A 27478-nucleotide genomic window follows, 5' to 3' on the forward strand; every position below is an offset into this window, starting at 1 on the left:
AGGATGCTTGTTTTTGATTTGGTGAAGACACTCTGGGTTTCAAATGGAAAACAAGTTTTGTGTTAATTTCTTAAAAGGGAAGAGACAGATACACGTTTTGATAAATGTATCTGGATCAAAAGTGTGAAATAAAAGGGCAGCAATGTGTACCTACCAATAAATAAAGTCCACGCTGTACAGGCCACAGATACCTGAAAGCATTTCTGGCTGCAGCTTAACATACATTTGTGTGCGAAAGTCTCAATCAGCAGCTCAGGGTTTGATCTATTTATTGCGAGTTTCACTGCTGTGCCAGAATTTGGTAAGGATGAAATATCAATTTAATATCTGGTGTTTTTCATGAATCTTACATCCACCCAAAGGTGGAAAATAAATCTCAGAATCCGAACCATACCTTTGCCTGCTGTGCATGAATAATGCAGTCATAATCCAATTTTTGTTACTTTTCTTTGACTGACAGTTGGTGGGCTTTATTAGATGTCTTCGCAGGAAGACCCCTATTGCTCAGCCTTGGCAGGTTCAGCGGCACACTATGAGGGGGGTTCCTTTTTTCCTTTCCTATGAATGAAAACCACATTTGAGAGCTGAAAAAAACCTGACAGGTTTAGAAAATGAACGCAGACTGACAGCAGCGTCTAATTTTCCATCAGCGCCATTTAAACACATTTGGATGCTGGCGTATACACTGTTTGTCACCAATAGACTCATTTTGTGTACTAGACGGAGACACACATGTCAATATAGATAGAGCAATGTAGAAGAAGGGCGTAATGATTGAATGCAGAAATTCATGTTGGCATTAAAGGGATAGTTCGGATTTTTCCCGTGGTGGGAGTTCTGGCCGGGTCCGAAGGTAGAAGAAGTAGTTCCGGTGAGATGCCAGGGTCATGTAACCATGGTGATCCATTTTCAACACAAAAGCATCATCCTAGGATTTCATATACTACACCGTTTTTTTCTCTGTTGTGCAATCTAGTATCAGTACGCCTGCGGCAGGGCAGTTGTAGGGTTAAACTTTTTGGTTTCATGACCCAGGCATCTCTCCGGAACTACTTCTTCTACGTTCAGAAATCCGACCACAGGACTCTGTAAGTAAGCTCAAAGCTTTGTATCCACTACACTACTACACAACTTGGTGTCCAAAAATCCGAACTATCCCTTTAAAGAGGATATTACATAATGAAATCAACATATTTACACATGTGAAGGATAGCAGTTGTCTCTTTTAAAATTCATCAATTCATTCACACACTCCGGGAGTCATGAGGTGTTTGGAAGTCGCTTCATTTGCTTTCTGTGTTTTTGAGGACAACAAAAAAAAGGAGCCTCAGAGCTCAGTGCTGCACAGAGGAAAAGAGCGACTTGATTAATTGTGATACAAGGATTGCTGGCACAGCACACGAACCGACAAACTGATGCCAGCGCTGAAAGTGGTCCTGTCCTGCTTGCCACAAACCCTTTTCATGATTACAAATCTTGTGCGTGGTGACTCCTGCTGAATTCTTTCTTTTCTTGCCTCCTTTTCTTTCAGTGGAAGGCTGCACGGATTGGTCGGTGGACTACCTGAAATACAAGGTGCTTCTGGGGGAACCTGTACGGATTAAGTGTGCTTTATTCTATGGATATATCCGCGCCAACTACACCCATGCGCAGGCCGCGGGACTTAGCCTTATGTGGTACAAAAGTGCAGGACACGGGGACTTTGAGGAGCCCATCAGTTTCGACGGCGCACGAATGAGCAAGGAGGAGGACGCCATCTGGTTTCGACCAGCTGAGTTGGACGATGTGGGGTACTATTCCTGCGTATTAAGGTAAGTTCCTGTGGTTTTTCTAACTAGCTCAACCTGGAGACAAACTGCATACTCCTCTCTTCATTGCTGTAAAATTTAAATTGCAGTTTTATTATTTTTGGTGCGCCGGGAGTAAGCTTTCATGAGAAACTCTTCCCCCATCCTGAATTTGTTTTCCCAGCAGTGTGTCGGTAAAATAGAGGGGGTAAATAACATTTTCGGGAGCCCTGTGGGCCCGAGTAAAGCTAAGTTGAAGTCATCCCCTGTTGATTTCTAATGGAGTCTCTCATCTCTGGCCAAAAGAGCACTGGTCCTTGGTCCACAGAGCATCATCTAACAGTATGAGGCCCCTTTGCTGCGCTTGATATGCTAAATTATTTCTTTATTCTCCTCTGGGGGACAGTAAGCCATTAGGTGCAATTGGTAAATCCATAAGTCTTTGGCCCTCACACCTCCTTCTTCCTGAAAACTGAGTGAGATGAAAGAGAATGGACAGTAATTCAGCACAGGGGAGATTGAGGTAAGGGAAAAAAAGGCAGCTAAGATAAAAAAGGGTACTATCTTCCTTTTCCACTCGCCTGATGTTGGAGGTAGACAATTGTTTGATTTATGGCTTCTATAATGTGGTGGAAATTCTGGCCTCCGAGCTCATATTGGCAGAAGTTTTCATTAACGTGGCCGTTGTCTGTGGCCAGTCAGAAAGAAAAGGCAAAGCCGCTGCCTCCAAGCCTATAAAGTATATTCTTTAAGAGCACATTGGGAACTTTGAGACGCGTCTTCCTGAGAGGAAAAATCCATAGAACCATTTTTATTCCACACTAAACACAACCCAATTTAGGACATTTGTTACACTGACAATAATGTTGCATTCGGCATAGGTTTTCCAGTGTTTCACAAGCTACATTCTACTTTTTCTGGCCATTACTATTCATCACCATTAGCTTTCCTCCTTTGCTATGGCGGCTGCCATGAATAGAAACGGGCAGCACCAGTCCAACAATCCTCATGGCTCTATTCAGCCACGTTGGCAGCATTTTCTGGAGGTGGACAATCAGTCAGCTCGGAGTTATTGTGTAATCACGCAGAAAGTAGCGCCATGAGATTCGATTTGGACGAGTAGTGTTGCTTTGTCGCCAGTCTCCACCATTCAGAACCAAATTAAGGGGCAACACTTATTTGCCCGTCATGGGGAGAAATGACAATAGTTGTGAATGCAGGGCACTTTTCCAGCACACAGGATTTCTCCCTGCAGGCATTTCTTTAAACTGTTGTTTCCTATAGCTGCTTTTTGCAGGTTTTAACCGTGTTTCCACTTTATGAGCCAGCACAAGGAAGTTCACTATCTAATGCTTAACTTTAAGCTGTCAATATTTCCCACTAAAATTCAATATTTAATGTAAGCATTAATGCTAAAATTGCTAAAATAGGCAATCAATCAAAGCATCTTGTGGAGCTGTTCAGATCTACAGACACGACACCCTGACTAGCTCCAAACTGTGGTGTGGATGTTCCCACAAGCCCAACATGTGATTGATGATTAACCAGTCATGAACTTAATTTCAGAACCACCATGTTTACCATAAATAATCATGAATTAAGGAGGGAAAGAAACCAAGAAAACATCTTCTCCAACAGTCCATCAAGATATTGAATCATATAAAAGAGAAAAGCAGCAGATCCTCACCTTTAAGGACATCAAGGAACATTATTTTACTGATTGATTGATAAATGACTTCAGTGTTGATCAAAAATGTGCGATCAAGTTGTCAAAATTTGTTTTGCAGAGCTGCATTATTCAGTTTTTCTGGTTGCTTGAAGAAGAACTTGATGACAAACAATTCTGCACACATATGACTCAGCTCCTGGCCATGTAAAGTTAATATGGCTAACATGTTAGCTAACTGTTTGCTATTCATACATCCAGCAGCCTTCATTTTTAGGTATGTTTATGTCCAACTGACACATTTAATTTCAATAACCACTTTCCCTTTAGCTTCTTATTAATCTCTATAAACAGACGTCTGCACGCTAACATCTAACAATCTGTTCTAGATCAAAAAGTCAACTTGAGATAAATTCCCTGATGCTGTCACGAAAGCCGTTCAGCGTTCAGCGTTCAGCATTCAGATTTGCCGACTTCCTCGAATGCATCAGAAATGATCGATCCGACCTCCGTTCAACAAACGAGCATGTTAAAAGTAGAAGAAAGTCTTGACTGGAAGTCGTCACACCCGGCATGTTCACCGTTGTCCCAAGAGCAGCGCTCCCCAAACGGCGGACCGCAGTCCGGATCCGGACCTGATAAGCGCATCTATTTTATCCTGCACAGCTTTTTTTGTCTTTGCGGTAGTGATTTGGGGGTCCAAGAAACTTGCAGACCAATGAATTCGTTGTAAATCATCACACGTGACGCTACTCAGCCAATCAAATCTGACGACTGAAGAGCCAGCAGACAAGAGAGTTACAGAGACACAGTGAGAGAAAATAAGTAAGTTAGGGAAAAGTAGACATGGCGTGCTCTAAAATGAGAGCAGTAGAGAAAACCGAGCTTTTAAGACTGGACAGACTCGTATATGCTCCGTGACTGTGGTGATTATTAAACACGGACATTGTCTGACACTGTCACTCCATTTGTCTCTGTTAACAGAGACTCCAGGCTGCAGTTTAGTTCAAACACTTCACTGATAAACCTGAGAGTTACACAGAGCTACATCAGGCTTCATCATCATGACCAGTTTTCCTCTTACATCCGCACTTCTGTTCTTACATGTACCGGTATGAGCCCTCTCTCTCTCCCCTTCGCTCTCGCTCCCTCCAGCAGTCCGTCAGTGTACAGTGCGTTTAAATATTATTTATTTCATAGTCATTGTTTTAAAACTCACCATGAGAAAAAGTCTGAGTGCAACTGCTTTTCGGCAAAACTTTTATTTGATTTCTGCGTGGACAACATTAGACTACCGTGTGAATATGGCTCTTTAAATCCCGCTCGAATGTCATTGTCGAAGTCAGCCAATCACGGCACAGGAGGGCGGGATAACACAGCTGCATGCTCTGACTTGCATTAGCTTGGTGCATGTGCAGAGTCGGGTGATAATTATTAGTATATTTATCAAGTGCATTTAAAAACAATTGCCACTTCCAGATCGGCAAGTCTCCCCTGAAAACATCGCAACACTTGGAGCATTTGTTACATCAGCTATTGTGAAAGTGAAACCCTCCAGCTGCAATAATTTAACAACCAGAAGTGCAAATAATGAATAGAAAAAAACATCAATTTGTCACAAGGTGTTTACTGTCACTTTTTGCAACAGCTGAGTTGAACAAATAAGCTGAATAATGTGCCCAGTTGCACATGCTTTATTATATAGTAATAACTTATTAACCTTGTAGGTAAAGGGCGTTTTCTCTTGACTGGCTCATTAGTCAGCTCTATGCAGCGGCGTAAGGTGGCTTTTAACAGGGGGAAGGGCCTGCGTTAAAGGCTGGGGAGGATTAGGTTATTGGCTCCTGTGAGTGTGTGCGTGGGTGTCACATGTTTAGTTTAATGCAGCGTTCTGAAGTGCGTAGCAATGCATCAGAACTGACCACATGGGACCATCAAATTAGAATGATTTATGGTCCTGTATTAGCATATACTGTGAGTTCTGTTGAGTAGAGCCACACGAATAAAACCAAGGCTCAGTCCTGATGACTGACAGAGCAGCGGTTTCAAAGAGACAGACTTTGAATTGCTTTCTCTCACCACATTTAAACCTGAATCCATATAAGGTAGAAAACGTGTGAAAATGCCCTCAAATTAAATATGTCACATAATGCTATTCAACGGCAGAGGTTAAATAGGGCCACTTCAAAGTACGTGTGAGTAATAACACTTGAACTATTGCTTTCAAAGACGGAGCTATTAACCGTAAAATGGCTCCAGTGCAACGTTTGACTGTGCTTTTGTCACCTTCTCCTCATTTTTTCGCCTGAGCGTTGACAATGTGTTAAAAATTGCAGGAATGGATTCATCCAATTTTACAAACACATAGCAGCGCGTCGACCCGTTATGCCGACGTGACTCATTTCAATTTCCAGCCGCTGCAGCCAAATCAGAGGATTGCTCTTCTCTTTTGTCTCCGCACTCTGGGTCCTATAGATGATCAGCGCCTGCATATGTTAACACATCACATTTGGATAAGGCTCCTGGCACTGTTGTTTACTTGAGGATGCTCAGCCTTTGATACATGAAGGGACCTGGGGAATTAGAGCGCTCAGTGGTGGAACGAATGAATCACGGCGCAACAATAAATCATCTCTCACTGGATACATTTCATACTTGAGCATGTTAGAACAATTCAATCTCAGTTACTATGGGCTGCCGTGATGTTATTGTCTCGAAACAGCTATTGACAGAGACGAGTGTATCCAAGAACGTTGCGTATGATTTTGAAAGAACTACACATGAATTTGAAAGAATCTGTGTGAAACTGCAAGGATCAAAGCAACAGTTAAATTGATTTTTTGCCCTGATTGCACGGCTTTCCCTGCAGTGCCTTCATGTACCAGGATGCATTGCATGTAAGCAGCAACAGCCTCAACAGCCTCAACAGCCAGATACTCTGGCTTGAATAATTGGACTTCAAAATCTGACTAAAACATCAAATCCTCTGGACTCATGTCTAAGTTTTGCTGCTTGTACCTTAGTTTGCACTTCAGTCACTGGCAGAGAGTAGAAATATTTACTGATATAACCTGCAGTTCTTCAAGGCCAACAACTCCATCAAACAACAGCTTTGGTAGCTGGAAGAACAACAGATTTCGCAGTTCCAAGATGCGCCCCAGAGACACAGAGAACATCTGCAACAACCGCATGAGATAGCTAAGTAGGATTAGGGATCAGTGGAGTAAAGTTATAGTGATAATGATGATCATGAATGTTTGGGTGTCAGAATAAAATTCAGAATATTAATAGGTTTACACACACATGAAATTTGTCTTGCTGTTTAAAGCTGTAATCTGGAAGATCTCAGTTTCGTTGTCTTTGGCGGCACCTATGGCGATAAGCTGTAATTGCAGGACCACACTTCCCAGATATCCAGACAGTGTCGCTTGTGTGACGTCCATGGTTGGCTCCAGTTGTAACTCTTGATTTTCCTTTTTAGACTCTTTGCTTCATCTGAGCGTCGAGTTTGTTTCTTTTTCTTTGGATTTTCACTTATTGTTGAAGTTGTATCTGTAGTCATCCATCTTTTCTTTGTTTGTTCAGCCATAGTAGATTACTGTTTACTCGCAACACTTGCAGAGAGCGGAAAAGCAGCCGCTTAGCTCCGCCTACCCTCTCTGGCAGACCAACCACTGCTGGCTGATGGAAAACGCGTCACTAACTGGACGCCGCTTTTTTCCACGCAAGTCGCACCAGACACCCAGTCTGTAATACTGCAAATGCAAAGGCTTTCATCAGTGGGCCATAGGCTCAGTCACCACTGTGTTACCTCATTCATTGATAGAGACTTAACAGACATTTATTTAATGAAAATCTTCGAGATTATTACTTGAAGATAAATGTCTTGTTTCACTCTGTCCTAAAATGAGGACACTCACCCAGTCACATAACTGTTTGTTTCCTGTTGGGAGCTTATCTAATAATTTTCCAATGCATACAAAACAATGTAAATGTGTTATTGATTATGCATCTCTGCCATGACAGTGACAGGGAATGTGTTACACAGAGCAGGGCTGGGTCAAAAGGTATCTGGCTTGTTTGGTGACTTTATTCTGGCTGGACATAAAACTACCCATCATCTCGATCATTTTGAATAAGGTGGATATATAACTCAGTCTGAGCTGTCCTCAGTCGGTCTGTATCTCGTCTTGATGTTGACCAAAACTGTCTGAATGTGATAGCTGCCCTGTTTCTAGCACTAAACAGGAAGCAGTAACTGGAATAGATAGTACAGTCTGAGATGGTGACTCTGGGGAGGCTATAACAACTATAACGGCACAGTCGGGATCACGGCGTTATAGTTGGATGCTATAAGTTGGTCGTCTTTCAATCGGAAGGTTGGCTGTTCGATCCCTGTCGGAGTGTTCTTGGGCAAGACACTGAACCCCAAATTGCTCTTAAAGGCATAGCCATCAATGTGTGACTGTGTGTGAATGGTTAGATCCTGATTTGAGAGTTGGATTGTAGCCTCTGCTGTCAGTGTGTGAAAGGGTGAATGTGACATGTAAAAGCGCTTTGAGTGGTCTGACCAGAAAAGTGCTATGAAAGTGCCGTCCATTTACCGTTTTTACCTGCTCGCTCATAAAGCTAACCCAGCCCACGTTCCAGCAGATGATACAAACCACTGCACACACCAGAACATCTGCGGCCAAAAACTTCTTTTGTTTCTGCTCCATTGTTCATTTTTCTTCTTGCTAATTTCCACCAGGAGCAGGATGGGAAAGAACAGAGGAAGAGATTTATCCTGCCAGTTGTCTGTCACAGGTGTTACTGCCCTCGGCAGAGCTTAACAGTGGAGGCAGAATATTCATAAGACACCCACAACCGAACGGCCACAGCCAACACACTGCTGCAGGATTATTGGCGAGTTCTTACAGTTTACTGCCGTGAAACTTGGAGGCCACTGTGTTAGTGTTGAGCTGACATTTGTTCCACAAAGTTAATGTTTCCAAGGAAATTTTAAATCAAACGTGAAGTAAAAAGTTTAACACATTTGAATTTTGGAAACAAGTCAGTTGCATTTGCTCTGTGTAATTTCAGTTACATCTCCCTGGCTTTGTGAGTTAAGGGAACATTGTTGGCTCCATGTGAGCATCAGCGTGCGTTTCCCCTGTGAAAGGAAGCTCTGTGAAGTATAATAGCAGAACATTCTGTGAGCAGCTTGGACACCATGTGGCAAAATCCAGATGATGACAGACACATCTGCGCTGTGAAAAAAACCCAAACATCTTAATAAGTTTTGCATTTAGCAAAGTTAGGATGCTGAAAAGCAGCTGGGAGGATGTGCTAACAGGGTGCAGATGAACACAATTATTTCCAAGTCAAAGCATGTCTTTCCTTATTCAGGAGGCATGTTTTTGTGTGGTGTTTGAGTCCTACTCCCTGCCTGTTTATTTGTAGTTTTGAGGTTTATGTGACTGTTGCAAAGTAGAGCTGTCTCGCAGCAACGTGTCCTTTCTTTGAAACATCTGACAACATGACATTAAATTGCTGGTACGATGGATTTCCTGCCATGTATGATGGTGTTACTCAGTTATTACCACAGACGTCTACGGTGCACTGTTGCACAAAATGATACATGCAAATAGTTACTTTGTCCTCGTTATTTAGAGCCCAACTGTGATCCATTAGACCATATGATACCACAATGTTTCATGGAATACAGGGGATTTCTGATTTGCAATGCAAACAGACATGTTCTCTGTGAATTGCTAACTGATTTTGCAGCGATATGACACTCAGAAGGCTGCTTTCTTTTACAAAGAACTTCATTACAGTATGTTTAACATTTTTGTATGTTGTCAGTTTAAACCAGTTGTACCGTCAGCTGTGATGCTTTGCTACATTTGCTTAGGGCAGTGGTTCTCAAAGTGGGGTCATAGGACCCCTGGGGGTCTACGAACCATAGCTTGGGGGTCCGCTAAATAATTATAATAAATTTATAAAAAATAACAAAATTGTGCTGTATCGTTAAAGAACTGTTCTCCCCTGTAAGGGGTCCCTGGCCCCAGAAAGTTTGAGAGCCCCTGATCTAAAGTAATGAGGTGTGTCTTATTTGTCCAAGTGAGTCTTAACATCTGACGTTGATTTGAGGACATCGGGTCACATGACATGGAAGCTATTGAAAAAAAACCAACTTATTTTTATCACAAATATTAAGGGGGGTCTAAGGGGGTAAGGGGTCCCTGGCCCCAAAAAGTTTGAGAACCCCTGGCTAAGGGTATTGTAAACTATGGATTCAGAGTCTATTTTGCTGGTCTGACTATGTGATGACCAGGGTTAGGAGGGTTACTTTAAAAGTGTATTCCCATACAGTTACTAATTACCTGTTAGGTAACTGATTACTTTGAGTTACTTTCGGATGACTTCAACACTAAATCTGCAAATAAACACAAGAGGAAAGAAATGTCAATACTTTTGCAATGCGCGAATGCCCGTTTAAATTAATAGCGCTAATTGTGCACATTTAAATGTACTTTATTAAGTCTGCTGTTCACACTACTTTACACTCAAACTTCAAGTAAACTATAAACTTACACCAGTCTGGAGCTTGTGTTTTTACACACACCATCCCAGCCGCGGCCATCACCAGAGTCACAGACTATTTTTCAGTAGTAGAAGAAGAAGACGACAGGTTAGCTAACATTTTTAACTGGAATTCTGTGCAGCTAACGTTAGCGGTTGGTCTTACCTGTAAATGTTTCTTTAAATTATATGTCGAATCCTTGAATGATGACAGCTTTTTCACAGCCGGAAGGCACAACTTGCACTGTACTGTGATGTTGCTCCCATTTCCACCCAGTGACAGCATCTCTTTCACCGCAGGCCATGGCCACCATGGATTGTTTAAACTTTGAGGAGTGGTGTCGTGAGATGGTTTTATCAGAGACGGTGAGACGGATGCTTTAGAAATGAGACACCAGCTGTTATAGAGCATCTTTGGTATTATCTTAATTTTAAAATGTATTTTAAAATTGTAATCCTGCTAGCAATCCCTATTTTTAATGAATGTATCTGTAATGTAATTACCCCCCTTTTTTTAATGTAACTGTAATGAATACAGTTGCCTTTTTTTGTATCCTAATTACGCTGCTACTTGTATTCGATTACTCCCCAAGCCTGGTGATGAAACCATTTTTAAATCACCCCATTGTTTTCTGCATTATTTATTCAGTAATGTGGCACATATCAAACATATTTGCGCTGGTCCACGTGTTACCTTGTGGCCTGTGATTGTCCACTTGTGCACTTCCTACCTTTTTTGATGTCTCCATGAAACATCTAGCAGGTTCTGCATCTTGACGTACTTCCCTTTAAAGCTGGAAGCTCAGGAGGGACTTCTAGATTGGTAGCTTGTAGAACTGGATGTTTGTCATATTAAACAATAAAACAGTCAGGACCCATAACTGCTAGCAACCCCATTGGTCTTGTGCATCATGAGGGAGGAACAACAACATTTGAGAAACAATTTCATTGGATGCAAATTTAGTATACGTCTGTATTTTTAAGTAGGTTTTAAGTTAACTTTGACAAACAGCAGTGTGCACCATCACATCTCTGTGAGAGGGCATCGTCACATGCTAGCCGACACACACAAACACAAACGCGACATGTCACTGCTCTGCTCCTCTGAGACAAGCTGCTGCTGACAGGACCTTAATGTGCCTCCAATCTGTATGTAAAAGCAGGCCGACTTCAACACACACACACAGAGGCAAACACTAACCATTCTGAGCATGGATGCCTGTCTCTTTAACTCTCTAGCATTCTCTCTTACGCACACTCAAATCAACACGCATTATGAACATGAGGGACCGCTGACGCCACATACATCGGAGTGGAAGAGAGCAGATGAGAGTTTCAGACCGAGGCGTTTCAGATGTTAAACCTCGGGGACGTCTGTCGTATGCAGAGCGAAAACATCTGCAGCGGCAGTGTCACTTACTGTAGAAAGACAGGAACTATACACAAGCACACTCATACTGTAGGCCATCCCGGTACTTTAGGGATACTTGCACTGCTGCAAGAGTCTCTGTAAGCCTATCTGCATTACAGATGCTAATTCCTGCTATTTTATACCTCACTGACAGCAGAGACAGCCGAGTTAAAGCTGCTATGGTTCACATCATGCCAGGAAAGGGCAAAAACATGTTAGGAAGTGGGTATAAGATTTGGATGTACAAGTGTATGATTAAGTCATACATGTGTGTGTTTATATGTTAATTTGTGTCTTTGGAAATGGCGAGCACACGCTAAAGCAGTGCGGTGTGCTGTAAGTGAGTGGGTATTGTTGTATAATCCAGTTCATCCAGGCTTCACCTTACGTTCACCTCAGTCTCGTGAAGTTCAGTCACTGCCAGCTCTCAGCAGAGTTTGAAGTCCACGCCGCTTGATCTCTCCATCCTCCCTCTCACATCCTGAGAACCATGTTTTCTCCATTTAGTTGACTTTTATGCGCAAAATGCTGCATAAATTAGCCGAGCAAAGCGATTTGACACAGCGTCATGCTGCTAACTCCGCTCTGATACGATCTCACGCTGTCATGGAATTTCATGGATTGTGTGGCGACGTCAGTTTTATCAACTTTTCTGATGGTTGAGATTGAAATAGTTGTTATGTGTGGGGTCTGGAGTATCTGTTGGGTATCTTCAGGTGAGTTTCTCACTTGACATTGGTTGAATTTGTGCTCTGTCTGTGTGGAGCGTAGAGGCCTGATGTCAGTTTCCCAGAACATTTCACTCTATTCAGTTAATTAGAAATCGATACATGACAGCAGTGTCTTTAGTGGCCATTGCTTGCTCACTTTCTTTTATTTTTTCACCTTGTTCAACATAGTTCTCTGTAATAAGACGGAGGCAAATCAGATAAGACAGCTGCAAATGTGCAAATGTTTCAGAAAGAGCTTTTATATCAACCTTTAACCTTGGGATGCACAATATTATCGGCATGTTATCGTCAGATAATGGCTTGAAAATGTATCTGCCGATACTTTCCACTTATAAAACAACGCTTTAATTCTGCCTAAATGCTTGATGATTTCCTAAAAAAGCGTGACGTAATGCTACGACATTAACTATGTGCGAGTCTGCGTGCACTGCCTGCGCAAAGTTATCAACAATATTCAAATAAAGACTAAAAAGTCACAGAAAGTCGAGCCAATGAATAGAAGTTAAACTTTCACAACTCTTAGCTAGCTAACAGTTAGCTCACATTCTCGTCATTTTAGTAACTTAACAAAATCAAACGCGCCAGAAATACACTCGCGGGCAAAACCGACGCTAACAGAGACATCAGTGCAAAACTAACTTACATATTCATGGACGCACACGCGATAAAAAGAGTCCGTCGACAATCACTGATGCAGTAAACAAGTCTGGGCATGTCTCCCTCACTGCCGTGTTTCAGGATGCTGCATTCAGGTGAGCTCAGAAACATGAGTGATCATAAACGTGACCTTTTGTACAACAGCTCTTCCGTCAAGCTTAAAGAAGGGTGCAAGATGTCTGCGGTATGGCAGTTTTTGGCCACTACAATAAGAGTAGGCATGATATCACTTCCACTACAGGGGAGACTTGATGTTCTTTGCTGCTAAGTGAAAAAAAACATGTGCGTAATATATCCGTATCCAAATCAGCAGAAAGGGTTGGAAAATATGGGTAAAAAATCCAATATCATGCATCCCTACTTTAAGCACAAACTGTCGTAGAAACAAGCACAGATCTGAGCATGCAATTGGCATACACTCAGCTGATCTGGACATACACATGGCAAAACACACACACACATCCACTGCGCATTGATCGCTGTACAAAGTGCCAGGATTACAGTGTCAGATTAAGGACAGATGTAGCAGCACAGGGAGGATCTCACTGCGTAGCAGGTAGCTAATGTTTCACCTTTGACCTCGTTCACCGGTGTTGGCATGCGGCCGCCGTCTCCGGCTTATTAATGGGTTTCCTGCATGCCCTGCAATGCCTGGGCTGTCACCAGCAAAGGACGATGGGAGGGAAAGATAACAAAGGAGTGACTGTGCATCTCTGTGTGTGTGCTTCCATGTGTTTATTTAAGCCTGGGTTGCTGCTGCGAGCGTGCCTCACCTGGCACCTGCGCGCTCACATTCATACACACGAGCGCGTATAGCGAACACACATTAAAAAATCACTTCCCACCCGTCCTCGACCGCAGCCATGTTGACTGTGTTAGTATTCGTGGGCAGGAGTGGCTAGTGATCTCTCAGGGAAGTGACAGTCAGAATGGGCCGTCTGGAACACTCTGTCATTCAGCCCGAGTCAGGCCCTGTCCAATTGATCCAGCCCAGCTGTCAAAGCCAATGAGAGACGCTAGACTAAGGAGCAGCAGGGACGCTTTGTGCTGCCAGGGGTTATGGATGATGTATAATATAAGGATGGTGTTTGTGTTATAAGCTACCTGGCAGGAGACAATCAGTTAGCTGTGGCTCTGTGGAATCGCTTCACAAAGGAGGGCTATAACAATGGGCTCTTGATGAATGATTATTAATGGAGTTTATTTAAGTGCTGCGCAGTGCCCAGGCACATGTAGATGAGCTTTTGACGTCACAATGAAATGAAAAATGATCTTTTCATGCAATAATCTTAGTAATACCCTGGTACACAACTGGAATCTTGCACCTTGCTTTGTGTCTTGCTCGGGTTTCTTTAACTCTTAGAATCATAACGTCATCACTAAAGCCATGAGAAGAATGGAACTGCAAGATGCTCACAGTTCATTAAGGCATCATTCGTTTCCAATGCAGCTGTTAGCAAAGCCGTAACATTATGCCTAATATTGTGTAGAACCTCCTTTTGCCGCCAACAGAGCCCCGACCCATCAAAGCATGGCCTCTGATAGACCTTTGAAGGTGTGCTGTGGTATCTGGCACCAAGAAGTTAGCAGCAGAAAGGTGGGGCCTCCATGGATCGGACTTGTTTGTCCAGCAATTTGGAGGCCGAGTCAACACCTTGAACTTGTTGTCGGGAGCTTCAAAACCAGGGGTCTCCAGCGTTTTGTCATCTGAAAGCTACCTTGAAAAAAGGAAAGTGGCCAAGAGCTACTACATTACATCGCTGTAATTGCGCCCCATGTTGATTCTTTTGTCGACTGAAACGTTGGTACCACAGATGAGGCACACACACTTGGTTTTCTGCTCTTTCTTGGCATGGCCACCTTCATTGTCCATCATTAATCCGGCTTGCTAGCGGCACCAAACTCCTCACTTTAGTTCAATTGGCGTACAGCATAACTGACCCGACCTGTCGATGGACGTCGCTGCAACATCGCTGTGATTGGTTAGGTTGACGTTGACAAACTTGCCAGGAGCATGACCGTTTTTTATTGACAGCTGATCGGCCTATCCTATTATTTTGTATTGGAGGGGGCGGGACATCTGTGTATTTGATTGAATTAAAGTGGGAAGAGGCTTTCAAGGTGCATTTATTGTCGTCAGATTTTTTGTGCAGAGTCTGCGAACCTCTTGGTGGGCTACTAAAATCCAGGCCACGAACTACCTGCTCAAAACCATTCCTGAACCATTAGAGGTCACTGCATTTAGGGAATACCGTTTCCATGAAGGGGTATACTTGGTATTCAACAACGTTTAGCTCGGTGGTACATGTTAAAGTAACTTCGACGTGAAGTTACTGCTCGTTTATACTCCTCGTTTGAACAAAACAACTACTGTACTTCATGAGAATCCATGAAAATACACCCAGTATTTGTTGAGTTTCCAATCTGGAACACATTGGTGAAGCCAACCAAACATTGCCTTCCCTGGAGTGTGAATGCTAGAGCTGCTTACAACCCACAAAGACACAAGTGTTTTATGTCTCTGACAGCAGCTGCTTGTCTTGAAACGATATGTACAGTTAACATGAGCTCTGATGTTTATAATGGGTAAACAGAAGCTGCACAAACTTCATCAACAGACCCTTTAAGAAAGCAGCACAGCGCAGATAAAGCACCGCAATCAATGATAGAGAAAGGGCCACATTACTGTAACAGTTTACTGTTGCCAAATCTCTGGCAGCATTTATTCACAGTGCCCAGGTTTGATTTTAGATAATTGTGTGATATGGATTTGCCAAGCTGCTTCATCCAGTATCCAGGGGTTATTGATGAGGGTCCCCAAAATGCAGTATTCTTTCCACCTGCACAGAGAGAGCGCTCTGTCCACACTGTGTTTGGACAGCCTTTTTAGTTGGCTGTCTGTGGTTTTGTCGAGGCTGTTTTCCAGCAGCCATTGTCTGATGATGTATGGACCGCTGTTGAGGTTCAGTCCACCTTTCACACTGCTTCATTCAGCTGTGTGATGCGCTGCTGTGAACTTGGCCGGGTATTCACTCTGGATGTCTGATGTTACAATGGCAGCGTCAGAGAAGAGTGTGCACATGGAACCATTTTCAGTGCTGGTTGGTAATAGGCTTTCATCTCACACTCATATTGATATAACATGTTTTCAAGATGCCAAATATTGTTTTTACAGCTTTTAAATCCATTTTTAATGACACAATTTCAATACTTACATTGATTAGTACGGTTTAAGGACCGCTTGGTTCTGATCAGATTAACGGGATATGAAAATACCAATGTTTGCACCATTTAAATTGCAGGGTTCTCAGGGATAATTGGCTAGACCCATCATAATTTCTCCAAAGATCTCAATATTTACAGTTAAAACATTTCCCTTTATGCGTTCAACCACTGTAATTTCACGCTTCCCTCAAAATGTGTGCTTTTAGAGCCAGAGAACATGATTACAGTGTATAACATGCCGCTATTTACAGCTGCAAAACACTTCATTTCTCCATACGTCTGAGAGAAACCCAACTTCCTCCCTGCTATACAGTGCTTTTATGCCCTCATACAGCCCCGATATAATTCACCCATGTGCACATGTGAAGTTCATCTAGTGCTTTCTGTTTCCGCTCGTGCAGTCTGTACGTGGGCTCTTTTGGATGAATCATATATCTGCAGTTATTTAGCATGCTGCAGAGCAGCGCTTCAGTTTTGCAGCATTGATCAGCGTTTAACATATTATGGAGATTCAGACACATGTATCTGCTGCTACTGTCAGTGTGAGGAAGAGCAAACATTGACTTATTCAAAGTAAAAGACATGATCGACATTAGTATTTCTGAAAGATTTTGATTTGTGACCTTGTTAAAATTCAGTATTTCCTCCATTTATAAGAAATAATGTCGAGCGTGAAGGCCAAACTGCAAAGACCGAGCGTTGTTAAGATGCACTTTGAATAACCGTCCCTTTCCTGCTTCTAATCTTTAGTTAAACACTAACGGACCAAAAACAAAACAGTAACAACTCAGGAGCAAGGTAAGGTGACATGAATATGTGGTGGAAAAAGTTAAACACCAGACCCACTCCTGTAAAGTCCCAATGGATGCAGGTTAATATTATACAGTGCCAAGAAAGGTCCCCAAACTCTCTCCAATTTACTCTGTGTATTGGGTTTGTGCAGACACAGAACATACAACATGTCCTTGAGCCGATGCAAGAAGCAGGGTGGTGAGGTAGACTTCCAGGTGAGGAGAATAAGCAATCTACATATCGTCAAAAGCTCAAAAGTGTCTGCAGAACATCCAAAGATGGTGTTTGGGTTGAATTTCTCATGAATAGAGGACACTGATGGAAGGATGCGGTTCAGTTTTGTTCTTCAGTAGTGCAGTCTGTGTCTCACCTTTTTTTACCAGTGCTGTGACCAAGTCATCTTTGCTCAAGTCCCAAGTAAGTCTCAAGTCATTTGGTCCAAGTCTCATTTTTTCTTGGGCAGGTCAGGTCAAGTCACTTTTTTTCCACCCAAGATCCAGCACTCTTACCTGTAGTATCCGGTCTTTATAAAGAGAAAACACAAGGTGTTAGCAGCCCGTCTAATAATGATATTATTGGCCAATTTATATAACCTGATCAAAAAGTATGACAGTGAATTGTATCTGTGTTATCTTGGCACAGACGCAGCCATGATGATCGTCTAATCATGATTCCCAGTTTGCGCTGCGTACATACTTGATAGTTAGAAACTTGACAACATTGAATGTTATCATTTTATATTTAACAGCTAACATTCAAATTCCACATCCCCTTGTACTGGATTAACCTGTAGCACGAGCTGATAGAACAATTAACCCATGCTCCTTTGTATTCTTTTATATCTATCTGTTATATTATATATAGATTTCTTTTTCTGAATACTAGAAACCAAACTTGTACTTGGTGCCCCAACAAATATTCTTGTAAACTAAATAAATACAGTATATTTTCCTCGACCAGTGCAGCATATAGGAGTATAGGTGGTATATATCCAGTTGCATTGCAAAATTGGCCAACAACCAGCCCCACATCATTTTGACGTTTGCTGGGTGCTCTTTGTTGCAATTGGAATATAAGAATTATTCACCATGTGCCTGCATTATGGTCTGAGCCAATTTCAGTGCATGCCCTTCACGCTCCCTCTGATTGGACATTTGTCCCATGCTTGATTCCATTTGATTAAGCCCAGCTCAAATGGCTTCTGGCTGCAGGCAGCGAAAGGAGAGAAGGTTGGCTGTGGAGATTTTACTCTGGGAGAGTCTTGACTCGAATCCATGTCACAATCTACCCAGGGTTGTAGAGCAGGAAGGCACACATGACCAATTTTTATTTATTTATTTTTAGGATCTTCTGCTAATCCTTCACACGTGATGGTGGGTTTTTATTTATTTCAGGTCATTTCTAACATACCATGGAGGGCAAAAAACACCCATATTACATATTTCCCCAGCTGAGGGATTACATTCAGCCACATGCTCAGCATTCCCTCCCGCCTGTTAGGCTGTCCTGGTCCACACTGAGCGGAGGAAGTCATCAAACAAGATGCCAAACCATCGCTATCTGATAGCAGGGACACTGACCTTCTCTTCCTCATATCTGATGGTGGTTTTTATCTGCCAGACAAATGTCAGAAATACCATTCCCCAAGCACAATCGCTTTGGCACCACAGCCAACTTTTCCCTCCCCTCCCTCCTCCTGCCTGTCTCCCCTCCCGTCCCCCTGGACTGTGGATGTCGGAGCTCCAAGCGAGGCATCAGCAGTACTGCAGCTATCAGTCAAAGTGGGATATAGGAGAGAACTCACAGCTCGCCTGAATCCTTAGAGTGAGAGTATAACAGGAGGGTGGCAGAGACGTGGGACAAAAGCTTCATTAGATCAGTTGCTTTAAAAAGTCTATCCGTTACAATTGAGTTAGAGTTGGGTTTTCGAGTTACTCAAGTCACTTGAGTCAGTTACCCAGAGCTTGAATCCCCCACCGGCCCAAGCGCCCATAGAGCATGCTCACTAGAGACTTCTGATCGGGCTACCTTCTGGTTTAGCACTCCGCTAACATTAATGGAGATTAAATTTAATCGTGCAGTTCTTCCAGACCTTCTGATTGTTTCTGGACCTAATTAATTTCTGATAGTACAGCGAGTCATTTTGCAGGGTTTGTGACGCTCATTTTCCCATGATCGTGTATGGAACAAGTTGTTCTTGTACCCTTCTGTGTTGGGAGAGTGAGTACTGAGTGAGTGATTCAGTGATTTGTACAACTGGAGTCAGACCTTCAGCTCAGGGCAGGGAGCGGGCACCGGACTGTGGTACCAAGTTGAAACAAGTGCCAAAGTGGTTGTTCTTCTCACAGGGCGAGGCTTACAGTGGTCTTGTTTAAAATGTACAGTTTCCAGTGGCTAGTAGCAGGTAGGAAGGGGTAAGTCAGTGAACGAGCTAGCTAGTAGAGTCAGTAAAAAGAGTTGTTCGTTTCAAACGGTTGACTCATGAATTCCACATCACTAATAAGATAAGATAGAACTTTATTGATGCCCAGAGGGTAAATTTGGTTGTTGCAACAACACAAAGACAAGCAAGAAGAAAGAAGGCAAGTACAAAAAGAAACAGCAATAAATAAATGTTTAGGTCTGGGTGACTGTGGCGATTTTAGCAAAAAAAAGTCACAAGCGGCGCCTAGTTAGTGATGCGTTTTCCATCAGCCAGCAGTGGTTGGTCTGCCAGAGAGGGTAGGCGGAGCTAAGCGGCTGCTTTTGAGGTCTCTGCAAGTGTTGCGAGTAAACAGTAATCTGCTATGGCTGAACAAAAAAGAAAAGATGGATGACTACAGATACAACTTATAAATAAGTGAAAATCCAAAGAAAAAGAAACAACTCTAAAATCAAGAGTTACAACCGGAGCCAACCGTGGACGTCACACATACGACACTGTCTGGATATCTGGGAAGTGTGCTCCCGCAATTACTGTTTATCACCATAGGTGCCGCCAAAGAAACTGAGATCTTCGAGATTGGAACTTGAAGTCCCAGAAATTTGCCCATAGGTTTGGTAGAGACCAAAAACAGAGCTGAACTTACATTTGCCAGGTGGCAAAAAATGTCCTCAAATGAATGATAATGTTGCTCAATGACCGCCTGATATTTAAAAAGCAGCTGTTGGCTATAAAGTTAGCTGTGAGAACTTTAAAGGTGATTTGGTCCATCTTGTGTTCACACCTTGTTTCTGTTTCCTCCAAGCCAAATAACAAATCAGCAACAACCTCTGCAAAGTTTGAGGCAGACTTTTAATCCTGTCAGATCTGTTGACATGGTCCCCACCTTATTGAAATTCTCCGAGTACTTGAAACAAGCGTTGTCAAAATTACTAGTAATGGACCAGTGAGTAATGTAATCCAAGTAACCTGTCAAAGAAACAGCTTCCAAAAACACGGCGGCATTCAGAAACCAAAGAACAGACTGCAGCTACTTTACATTGTTTTAACTGCCATCGCCCATATGGTCTTTTGTACCCTCAGAGTAAAAGCCCATTCCAAATGTGCTATTGCTCGTATGAGACAATTTGCGCTTGATATGCATAGCTCATACATTACACCCAGATGGCCTGGGGATCAATGAATAAGGTCATGACAGAGTTGGAAGAGAATACAATGGAGACAAATTGTTTATGCTTGTTATGGAATCAGGTTGCTCGCACAGCGATGAGTTGAGGGTGTTGCGGAATGGAAAATGAGTTCCCCGAAGGCATCAACTAGGAAATGAATGAATAATGCGCGGAAGAAGGGCTGCTGTCAGTTTGAGACACACAACTCGAGGGAAGGCTCGGAGGAATTATGTGACTTTTTGGGAAATATGTCTGGTGAGTGTAGGTTTCTGCATGAGATGATCGCAAACATGGCATTATTAGCGTAAAAAAGAAGCTGGTTAAAGGTGGAACAAAGATAAAAGCACAATTCAGAAATGCTACAAGTCTTTAGTTCAGTAGTTTGTACGTGCATGCTCGTGTCTGTGGTTACAAGTGTGTCGACGGGAGCAGACATGTGTTTTTCACAGCATGGCGAAACTAAATTATCCGCAGAGGTGTGTGTTCCTCCCTGGGAAATTGTGTACTACAAGACAGGAGAGAAAAAGGGCGGCTGGGCGGCAGGAGGCAGGGACAGAGACAAACCGTGAGCAGACAGAGGGAGAGCGAGACGAGGGGGGTGAATTATAATTGAAGCAGGAGTCTATTGTTCCAGCTTGGGAGACAAGTGCCACACTCTTAGACAGAGGCTAAGTAGGAGCAAGTTGGCCTGCAGTCAGATTTGGGGAGCCGGGGTGCTTAATCATCCCGGGCTCGGTGCTGGAGTTGACAGGTGAGATATGAGCGGACGCTACAGGTAGGAGCCCCAGTCTTCCCACAGCTCACCGTGACCTTCGCTCCGGCCATAAATAATGAAGGCACCGTAAAATACTGATTTAGGATAACTGGGCCAGCTCTGTCTTTGTCTGGGTTCATCTCAGAGTCCAGTCTCTATCTCAGTATCCACGCCACTTCATCAGCCTCGCAGGGTTTTGCCAGTCATGTGCCAGTTTAGACTCGGACCTGTCTTTGTGTAAGCCGCTGTTTAAAGTTGACCAGACTTGTTCCTGCCTGTCTTAAGCCATTGTTACGTCCGTCTCCAAAGGGACGAGGCACGTCCAATCATGCCAGACTGCATTAACTGCTGCGTATGTGCTCTCTCAGGGAAGATCTTGGCTGTTATTACATCCTGACTAAGGCATTCACATCCGATCTCAGATATTTGCTGACTCAAGTGGCTGCGAGATGGATAGTAGGAGTGATGTCAGTCATATACTGGGCCCCTGTTGATGTGATTCACTTTAACTTTTGCTTTACCCTGGAACAAAGCGATGCCTGGTTTCATCAGACTAATTCTCCTCGTTACAGAAACAGGCAACGCTTTTTCAAATGCTTCCTTGCAACTTCTTCCCTCCAGTTACTGAAAGACATTATAGCCTCTTGTGTCTGTCATGTGTCTTTTTTTTAATCTGTCAAAAAAAATCGTCATCCGCGATCGATTAACTTGCCTCGCGTTCTGTCTCTCTCATACCTGCAGCAGCGTCTCCCACATGCTCATCAAAAAACTCGCACGTGCACGTTCGCTACTCCCCTCCTGTCAATGCATTGATTGAGGTGCGACGTTTTTCTGTTTAATACTGACAATCAATCTAAGTGCAGCTGTGTAGTGTCGGTCTCATGAGTTGGGTTTGACAGGTAACTACAAGAATCCTTCACGCACCCGCTGCTGTGAAAACAAGGTCAAGGGTTAAAAATACAAAACACAAGTTGTATTTTTTGAGTTTGTAAAACGTGCAGCTAAATTCCAGTTATGAAGGAATTACGATATAACTGTCTTGAAACAGGCTGACGTTTTGTTTGCTACGGTATCCTCCCTCCCCTGTCACCCGCTCGCTGTGAAGTATTTCCTCCTGCGTTCACACATCGGCCGACCCGGACTTTCTCCCGACATGATACCAGGTCGCTGGCTGGAGAAAGTCGGGGTCAAAACAATCACATGCAGCCCACCCGGGTAAAGTCAGGACATGTTCAGGAGTGCAGTGCATGCGTGAAAAGGGCTTATGTATTTTAGTTAGATCCATCTGCATCTGTACATGTGTGCTTGACTATCGCAAGTAGGCCACAACATCAGTGTAGCCAGACTTGTTGTTGGGCCTGATACATCTAAATTGCAATCCTCCCCTTTAAATTCTTAAAGGAGATGTTCGGTATTTTTAATCCTGGGCCCTATTATTACAAATTCGGATGTCAAAACTTTTGGAATTGGTCCTGTAGATGTAAGAGTAAGATCCGCGGCTACGGCGGGGGCCACCTACTGGACTGATTCCAAACGTTTTTGTTCCTATGAGTCATTTGGACACCCAGGTTTAAGAATACCAAACTTCTCATGAATCAGGACCTAAACACGACTGTACAGCATCGGTCATCATGCCGTAATAAGTCTCTTCGGGGTTACTATCTATGTTGGGTTTATTTCTCAGCCAATGTAATGACATAATGCCGCGCTAACCTTCGATCAACCTTTGAACCGCGCGTCCTCTTCACTGACAATCCTCCTGAACCTCATTGTTAGCTGAAAGTTAGCTGTAATAAGTAATCAGCAATTATTTCATCTCCCAATTTCTATTAGAGAGGAGTTATTTTAATTAAGAGATTCATTAAGTTAGTTCATTAATTTCCCCGCAGGTGCCGCGGACTCTCAGGGGAGCTTCAAATCAATTCTGCTGCCTATTATTTAATATCGGAGCCGACGGTTACTGAGTTAAAGGGCAGGTTCATTCTGGTTTTATTGACAGTTACCTGGCGGATGGTCTTGGCTAGGTGCTATCTAACTCTTAAAGTTGACAGCTGCTGCATACATAAATCTATAAATTAACCCCCTAGTTTAACCAATGCTAAATCCCAGGGGTATCATGCAGTAACTAGAGACTGCAGTATGCCAATTATAATCCTCTCAGCACACTGTTTAACTCCTAAATGACCATTGCACATAATTGCTCTGCATTTGCCGCGTATTGCAGAGCTCGAGTCCTCTGCCTGCCCTCCAGCTGTATACAGTAACTGTCAGCCTGACACTTCCCCAGTTGATGTATGCAGGATGCTATCTATCATTGCCACGACATTGCACATCCTCTTCAGTTTGACACTTTTGACAGACACCCTCGCCCATTAATGCCATGGTATCACCTAGCTTGTTATCGCCGCATATGCAGCGCGCAGAGGGTTCCACGGGCGTTAATGCTCGCTGCGCAGAATACAGTCGGGTCTCTGGAGTGTGCAGCGGTGGGATAATTTCCCTGCTTAGTTCTTTGCATTGGCTTCATGAATATGATACCTGCTGAGTGAAAAGCCGAGAGATCGCCGAGCTCTTCAGGCTCAAAAGGCTTCATGATGGATGTGAAATGTTGGAAAGACATCGTAGGACAAAGTGCTGGCCCACGCCATCGATCACTCATGCGGAGCAGATGACACACTTCTCTCTCTCTCTCACTTGCAGCGGGCGAGTTTATCAGCGCTGCCCAGAATATTTAACAGGGAAGAGAGCGCACCCGTGGGATCTCATTTGCACAGGTGTCCATCTGGTAGAAGTTGTCTAGGATAATCTCCACATCATGTCACATTTGCATCCCGCCTTCATGAAACTGGCACGCTCGCCGTAACGGAGAGAGCTCGGCGCCGGCCAGTTCGAAGGGCGAGGGATTGTTTGCCGACACTGTAGCAAAGACCAGCGTGTGTTGCACTAATCCACGAGGCAGTTAATGCTGCGCAATTATGTAAGGATTTAACATGTTTGTAATTGTTTGTTGGTTCAGCTCAATTTGTGTAACCAGCTTTAGTTGGAAAATTAGCAATGAGATTTTGCTAAATACTGCCAATTTGTTTGGTCTCTTAACCAGGAGGGATTTGCTGCAGTCATGCCGGAGCACTTGTCAGCTGTGACAGTCTTATTAGCCAGTTTGGGCCAAGAAAAGGTGCTCTTATTGAATGCATTGATCATCACGGACCTTTGCTTCTGTTCCCCTCCTTCAAATAGCACAACTTTCACAGCCAATCAATGCGTTCATTGATTCCCATGTTCTGTTAAGAATTACTCAAGCAGCAGATCCAATCTCAGAATCGCTGTCCCATTAATGACCGCTGTAAACGCTCAGCTGCTGTATCTTTCCCTCCCTTGCGACTGTGCTGCACTGAAGCAGGATCAGATCAGGAAGGTTCTTTACACACACGACAACCCTCAACCCAGATTGGTTTAGTATTTACAAGACAAGCGTTCCCAACAGAGGGGCAACACAAACCCACTGAAGATGTACTGCAGCACTAAGCAGTAAAATGAAATGTTTATCCCACCGTGGATGAATATGCACTGGTATCCCCGAGCCCAGGCAAGCGTGGAGTCTCCAAACATTACAAGTAATCTCGCATTTTACGCACATTCTCCCGCGCGTTATAAATCCCCTTCTTTATGTATATGACCGCAGCAGTTACACTACATCAATTGTAGCAAGTAATTTTCTGCTAGCTCGCACTGTATCTGCTTTACACGTGAAAACAAAAGGCTCAATCAATCTTCAAGTGCTGTTGACATTCAGCGCTGTCGCTCCATATTACCTCCCGTGTGCCTGCTCCTAATACACACACACACACACACACACACACACACACACACACACACAGGGAGACTTTCACTTTTCCATTAATGTTTTATGGAGGTAGTCTTGTCATGCATTTCTGTTTTTCATACTCGAATGGATGAAGAAGAACCTGTAATTGCTCAGATTAAGCGTCACATTTGAGATTATGATTTAACATTCAGCTTTAAAGGACACTTTATCAACTTGCTCAAATTATTTCACGAGTTTTGCTCCTATCTCCTTCTGCTTCATTTAGCGGCTCACATGGAATCTAACGAACGAGCCTCGTGGAGATTTTGATCGCTGATTTGGCTTGGCAGCTTTTCTCCGCAGCATCTGGCAGGACTTCAACGTGATGCACGCTCATTTATCCCTCCGACTGATTCATTAACTTTGTGTTTCCTGCAGGAACTCCACATACTGCATGAAGGTGTCCATGTCTCTCACGGTCGCGGAGAACGACACGGACCTCTGCTTCAACTCCAAAATGAGGTTCTTTGAGAAGGCCGAGCTGAGCAAAAGCAAAGACATCACCTGCCCGGGCATTGAGGATTATATTCAGCCGGGAGTGGAGCCTGAGATTGTGTGGTACAAGGTAAGATGCGCCTCTTTGTACTACCTGTCTGCAGAAAAAACACCTCTGATTTCATATCTTTAGAGGTGTTACATGAATTAAATTAAAAAAGCAACCTCACAGGAACTTATTGTTTTCATATGAAGAGTAACCTCGTTAAGGTCTGCTATATTCAGATCCAATTAGCTTCAAATGCTGCTTTCTTCTCTCTGACTAATCAAACCATAAATAAATATATAAGTGACAAAAATAAATCTTGTGCTTCCTCCGCACGGAGAGTCACGACGCCCACGGTGTAACCTCCCGTGTCCGACAGGCCCCCCCCTCCGCAGAGCTGATAGGTGAAGCTCGGGGGCCAATTCATCAACCGTGAAAAGTGTGCTGGATTAAGTGGCCACAATCGCTTCTTCGGTTTCCCACTGAATCAAATTAAAATAGCAGATAATGACTGTGGGCTCCACACCCTCCAGTTATTGGATCTCGCTTTGTCAGTGGGGGCTGATTGAATTCTGGGAGGCCTGTCTTGGACCGCGGCTCGGAAGCACAACCCACAGTGCCCCAGTTTCCTTTTGCCTCGGGTGTTCTGTGGCCCAAAATCTGAGAGGCCTGGGTTGTTTGTGAAAGTCCAAACTAACTTTATACTCTCCACCTACATGTAAAAACACAGGATTAGAGCCTTCAACCTAACCTTAAATATAACTTAGAAATTAGAAATTATGCACACCTCGCCAAGACAAAGCAGACAGGCGTGTTTTACAGTAATAGATAGGATCTCTGTGGACTGATACGCTCCCAGCACCCCCTCTCCTCGCTGCTGTGAAGCACTGCGGTGAAGCTAGCGCTGCAGCAGTTAAGGTAACGCTCCACATCAAGCTACATGCAGCCAACACCTCTAATAACTGTACATCGGAGTCAAACACATCGCGTTGTGTTGTCTCTTTTCACTGTAACTCGGGGATTAAGCAGAAGTAAATCTGTATTTTACACCATGAAGTTAAACTTACGGCGGTCCTCGGATCACCTGCGTGTCGAAACCGTCTGGGGTGATCCGTGCAATTAATTGACAAAGACGAAAACTCAGGACGTTTTCTCTATAATTTTATTTCAGTTAGTTTTGTAAACTCACATTACCGTTTCAGTTAGTCATCGTTTTTTGTAAAGCTTCGTTTTTATTTTTAATTCAGTTAACGAAAATGTTTTTGACAATTTAGTTTTCGTTATTTCGTCAGTTTTCGTTAGCTATAATAACCCCGCTGATCAGAACAGAAATTAATCGCCAAATATTTCGATAATCCATAAATTGTTCTGGTGATTTTTCAAGCTTTAAAATGTGAAACATTTCCTGTTTCCAGCTTCTTAAATGTAAAGATTAGCAGCTTTATTTTCGACGTCAGTTTGGGCTCTGGAAAAAAAAAGAAGCATTTTTCACAAATTTCTGACATTTTATTGATGCCATAATTAATAATTATGTAATTAATTGTTGGTAGATAATTCCATAAAGAAAATAACTGTCTGTTTCAGCCTCTCCTGTCTCTCCTGGCTCCTTTGTTCATGCATTCTTTTATTCTTCTGTTACTTTGACACTCGCTCTTCCCTTTCATGTCTGAAGCTGTGCTTTGTGCCATTGTACGGCCAGTACGTTTAAAAAACTAACTCAATACATCAAAAGTTCCTTTAATTAAAGACTAATCTCATAAATTAGCTAGTTTTATTCTTGCAAATCCATAACTACATCATCTCATAAATGAGCTTGTTATTTTCTAACGTATTTGCCATTTTTTTCTGGCAAGTCTTCCACTTTAATCTCAGAGATATCAGAGTTTTCTTTTTTGGTAAATGTACGACTTTAATCTCAGAAATTGCTAGTTTTATCTCGGAGTATTAGTCT

At 43.1% G+C, this 27478-nt stretch overlaps 1 protein-coding gene across 1 annotated transcript in view; it reads left to right on the forward strand.

Moving 5' to 3' along the window:
* The window catches only part of LOC138603388 (interleukin-1 receptor accessory protein-like 1), a 288278-nt gene that overhangs the window by 89621 nt on the left and 171179 nt on the right, over positions 1-27478 (forward strand). Inside the window, exons 2-3 of the mRNA XM_069675137.1 lie at positions 1532-1811; positions 25425-25611. Coding sequence (XP_069531238.1) covers positions 1532-1811; positions 25425-25611 — 467 coding nt within the window. The remainder of the gene's footprint in view (positions 1-1531; positions 1812-25424; positions 25612-27478) is intronic.

This window comes from Semicossyphus pulcher, unplaced genomic scaffold, assembly GCF_022749685.1.
Source record: "Semicossyphus pulcher isolate SPU_LCO1_2020_fin unplaced genomic scaffold, fSemPul1.0.p SCAF_24, whole genome shotgun sequence".
Classification (NCBI taxonomy): domain Eukaryota; kingdom Metazoa; phylum Chordata; class Actinopteri; order Labriformes; family Labridae; genus Semicossyphus; species Semicossyphus pulcher.